This window comes from Gavialis gangeticus, unplaced genomic scaffold (assembly GCF_001723915.1).
Source record: "Gavialis gangeticus isolate Ggan-Ray unplaced genomic scaffold, GavGan_comp1, whole genome shotgun sequence".
In the NCBI taxonomy this organism is placed as follows: Eukaryota; Metazoa; Chordata; order Crocodylia; family Gavialidae; genus Gavialis; species Gavialis gangeticus.
The window spans coordinates 14785094-14788883 of record NW_017728991.1 but is presented as its reverse complement, the minus strand read 5'-3'; the positions used below and the strand labels follow the sequence as shown (position 1 = coordinate 14788883).

General features: G+C 47.2%; 1 protein-coding gene across 1 annotated transcript in view; it reads right to left on the bottom strand.

Moving 5' to 3' along the window:
- Positions 1-3790, bottom strand: part of KCTD2 (potassium channel tetramerization domain containing 2) — a gene marked incomplete at its 5' end in the record, with an annotated part of 15936 nt that overhangs the window by 5716 nt on the left and 6430 nt on the right. Inside the window, one exon of the mRNA XM_019515281.1 lies at positions 568-693. Within this exon, the coding sequence (XP_019370826.1) occupies positions 568-693 (126 nt within the window). The remainder of the gene's footprint in view (positions 1-567; positions 694-3790) is intronic.

The following is a 3790-nucleotide window of genomic DNA, read 5'->3' as shown; positions in this document are numbered from 1 at the left end:
GGACCTGAACCTGTTCAGCCTCCACAAGAGAAGGCTGAGGGGGGATCTAGTGGGCTGTTACAAACTAGTCAGAGGGGACCAGCAGGCATTGGGGGAGTCCCTGTTTCCCCGAGCACTGCCAGGAGTGACTAGGAATAACGGTCACAAGCTGACAGAGGGTAAATTCAGATTAGACATCAGGAGGCGCTACTTCATGGTCAGGGCGGCTAGGATCTGGGACCAACTTCCAAGGGAAGTGGTGCTGGCTCCTACCCTGGGAGTCTTTAAGAGGAGGCTAGATGAACACCTTGCTGGGGTCGTTTGACCCCAGTGCTCTGTCCTGCCATGGCAGGGGGTTGGACTTGATGATCTGCTCAGGTCCCTTCCAACCCTACCACCTATGAAACTAGATTTGCTGTAATATCATGTGGCAAAACTGCAGATATCTCAGGACGGGGGTGAAGGATATGAACAAATGTGTGCACAGAATTCATGTCAGGCCTCTTGTCATCATGTGGGCTAGAGAGAAAGTTGTTTTTTCCTGGGCACAGGGGAACTGTGGATCATGCACTTTCTCCAGTGCCTCACCTTTGCCTTCTCACTAGGTTCTATGACAATGCCATTGGTAGAGTTATTGAGCTCCCTGGAGACGACGCAGAGGAATTCTGCCTGGTCTTCATTTCCATAGTTATAAGATGATCCAATGCTGATGAGCTAAGGAACCGGAAACAACCAAAAGAAGGTAAGGAAGAAATGCAGTAATACATAAGCCCTGCTTTGGCCCCAATGCTGTATAGCAAGGAATAACAGGCTGGTTGGGCCCAGTATGAACCAAAGTTTCAACAGGACAAAAGTTGTCTTTGTTACCAGCTTTCCCATGAAATGGTTTGTGCAGTCTAGGTCAGGAACAGGAAGTGTTACACTGCCCTCTGCTGGAAGCTGAACAGCAGGGCAAAATACTGATCACATGCATTTTCCAATTTGGAGAAAATATCAATCAGAGGTTTGTTTGTTTGTTTGTTTAATACATCACCCTAAATCCAAATGTTTAAGGCAGTGGGCTGTCCCAGGCACTGGGGACTGAAAGACTACAGGGTGCTTTCCTCAGCTTTCATATAGCATTATAGGGTGTTTGTGTTTTTCTGTTTTTGTGCCTCGTATTTGTGTTGGGGTTAGAAGGGGTGATTTAGGAGGCAACCCAGTAACACCTGGCAAACTACCCCTATTCTTTACCAAATTACTTTTTAAGATCAAGCTTGATCAGTGTGAGTGGGGTTATCTAATGTAGGTACTTGTGACAGCAATGGAGTGGACTCTGTGACCAGGGAATTCTCTCTGCTCTATACTTGTAATCAGTGCTGTAGCAAAAGGGAGGGGTGGGGGGGGAAGGCAAGTGCCAAAGCAAAGGGGCACCAACAGGTGCTATACAGCTGGGATGGGGTGTGGGGCAGAGCAGCAAGCTCATTTGGGGGGCACGGGGATAGAAGAAGGGCAGCTAGGTGGCGGAAGGCCAGGGCTAATGGAGCTCAGCCCCCCACCAAACGTGGGGCAGCCAGTAGGACTGCAGGCAGCTGCAGCAGAGGCATGCATACAGCCAGGATCACGGCCTGGCATGTGATCACTGGTCACCCAGGACGGCAGTCAGGTATCAGTTGATTCTGTGAAGGGGGGGCAGATAAAGGCCCCAGTGGTGAGGGAGTCAGGCAGAAGCAGGGGCTGGAGTGAATGGGGGCCCTGGCTGGGCAATCTGAGCCTAGGTAGCTTGTCTGGGGGGGCTCCTGCCATTGTGTGCACCCCCCACCAATCTGTGTGCAGGGTAAGGGCAGGCTGCTGCTGTGGGCTTTGCCCCAGGCACCAAATTTTGTTGCTACAGCACTGCTTATAATTGCACTGAAGCAAAGTACTGGAGTGAAAGGCCTAGCTGTCACTAGCATTTCTCAGCCCCACTCTTTCAGGATGCAAAATCCACAAGTGTGGCAAAAAATGGTAGGAATCTTATGCCCGAGCATAAGACTATGTAAGACTGTTATACATCACAAGGTTCTATGCAGGATTTTGGAAAATAGGAAGCCTTGCCTTTTAACAAGGGACAGATGTAGATTATAAATTTCTCTAGAATAATCAATGTAGTCTGTGTCATGCTAAGCCTGAAGAAAGAAGAGTTTGTCTCCATCTTCTTTACAGTCACCCTTCAGGTATGTGAAGACTTATCAGATCCCCTTGGTTTTATTTAAATAGTCTTAGTTCTTTCAGCCTTTCTTAATAAGTCATGCTTCCTAGGCCCTTAATCATTTTTACTGCTTTGCACTGGACTCTTTCTGGAGTCAAACTGTCTACATCGTTCTTGAAATGTGGGGCCCAACCTGGACATAATACTCCAGGTGAAGCTTCACCAGTGCTGAATCAAGTGCAAGAATTGCTTCCGCTGATTTGCAAGACACTCCTGTTGACGTAATCCAGGATGCTGTTGGCTTTATTTATTCTGGAACAAGAGCACACTGTTGGCTCATGTTTAACTTATGGTCCACTGTAACCCCCAGGTCCTTCACTGCAGTACTGCAGCCTAACCAGTCATTTACCAGTCTGCTTTTGTGCATGCAATTATCTCCCTGCTCTGGTCAGTGCTCAGTGCCTGTGCTAATTATGTCAAGTGTTGTGTGGACATTTGTCCAATTAAAAATGGACTGAGAACCATCAAGCTTCTTTCACAAGGGTTACTACACATTGCTACTACATGGTACAGTAAAAGCCCCGTTTTCTGGCATAAGGGGGGAACAGGGGGTGCTGGTAATTTAAAAATACCAGTTATCTGAGGCACAGGAGTTGCTGGCTGGACATGGAGCGGGGAGGTGGTGTATTTGGAAGCCTGCCCTAGAAGTGAAGGTGCCATCCTTGGTAGAGCTATTCCTAGCCCTATGAGTCATTTGGTGTCAGCATGTTTCATTTCAAAAGGACACTGCAGGAAGCAGGTCACTCTTGGAAGGAAGTTCAGCTACAAATCATTTAGACCATCCCTTAATAGGCCATTAATATAGGCCAACCTGGCTGCTGGAGTTCAGAAATACAAGGGAACTAGGTTTGGATTTTGATACCTATTTGGAGCTGATTTATGCCCTATATAACTCCACTGACACCTGGCCAGCAAACTAGCAGTGCTGCAAAGGCAGCACTGCTAACACTGGCAGGGAAGAGTATTTCTCACATCACAACACCTCATGGGTGGATGACTGGACATTGCTGCTGAACCCTGCAGAAAATCTCATTTCCTTTCTCCTTGGCTCTCTAATTTCTCTTGAATAAAGGCCAAAGATGCATAAAAAAAAAAAGTGGGAGGAGGGAAGAGCTTTTCAGAAACCTAACAAGGATACAAAAGGGTTCAAGAAAAATGAATGAACTCTTGCAGATTTAGGAAATGGCTCCTGTTCCCCAGCCAGCTGTTTCATATGGGGCAGGCTGATATCTTATACAGACAGGTTTGTTCGTGGAAGGAGAAACAATGAAATGAGTTTCACTCTCTGTTTAATCTATCTTCCTACTCTGGTCTCATGCCACAGGGCTACAGGGATCACTAGTAGGGGGTGTGCAAAATGGGCCGTATTCGATTCGGATTTGGCCTGAATCAGGGACAATGATTCGGATCACTATCCCAATTTAATTCAGCTGAATCAAAATCTGAAAATTCGATGCCGATTTAGAGAATCAGCGATTCAGCCACGGACACAGCTTTAAATGTTTTTTCTACATACCTTGAGGTACCAGCATGGCTTGTGAATGCTGCGATGGTGGGGCAGATGGAGTGTCCCACAGGAGC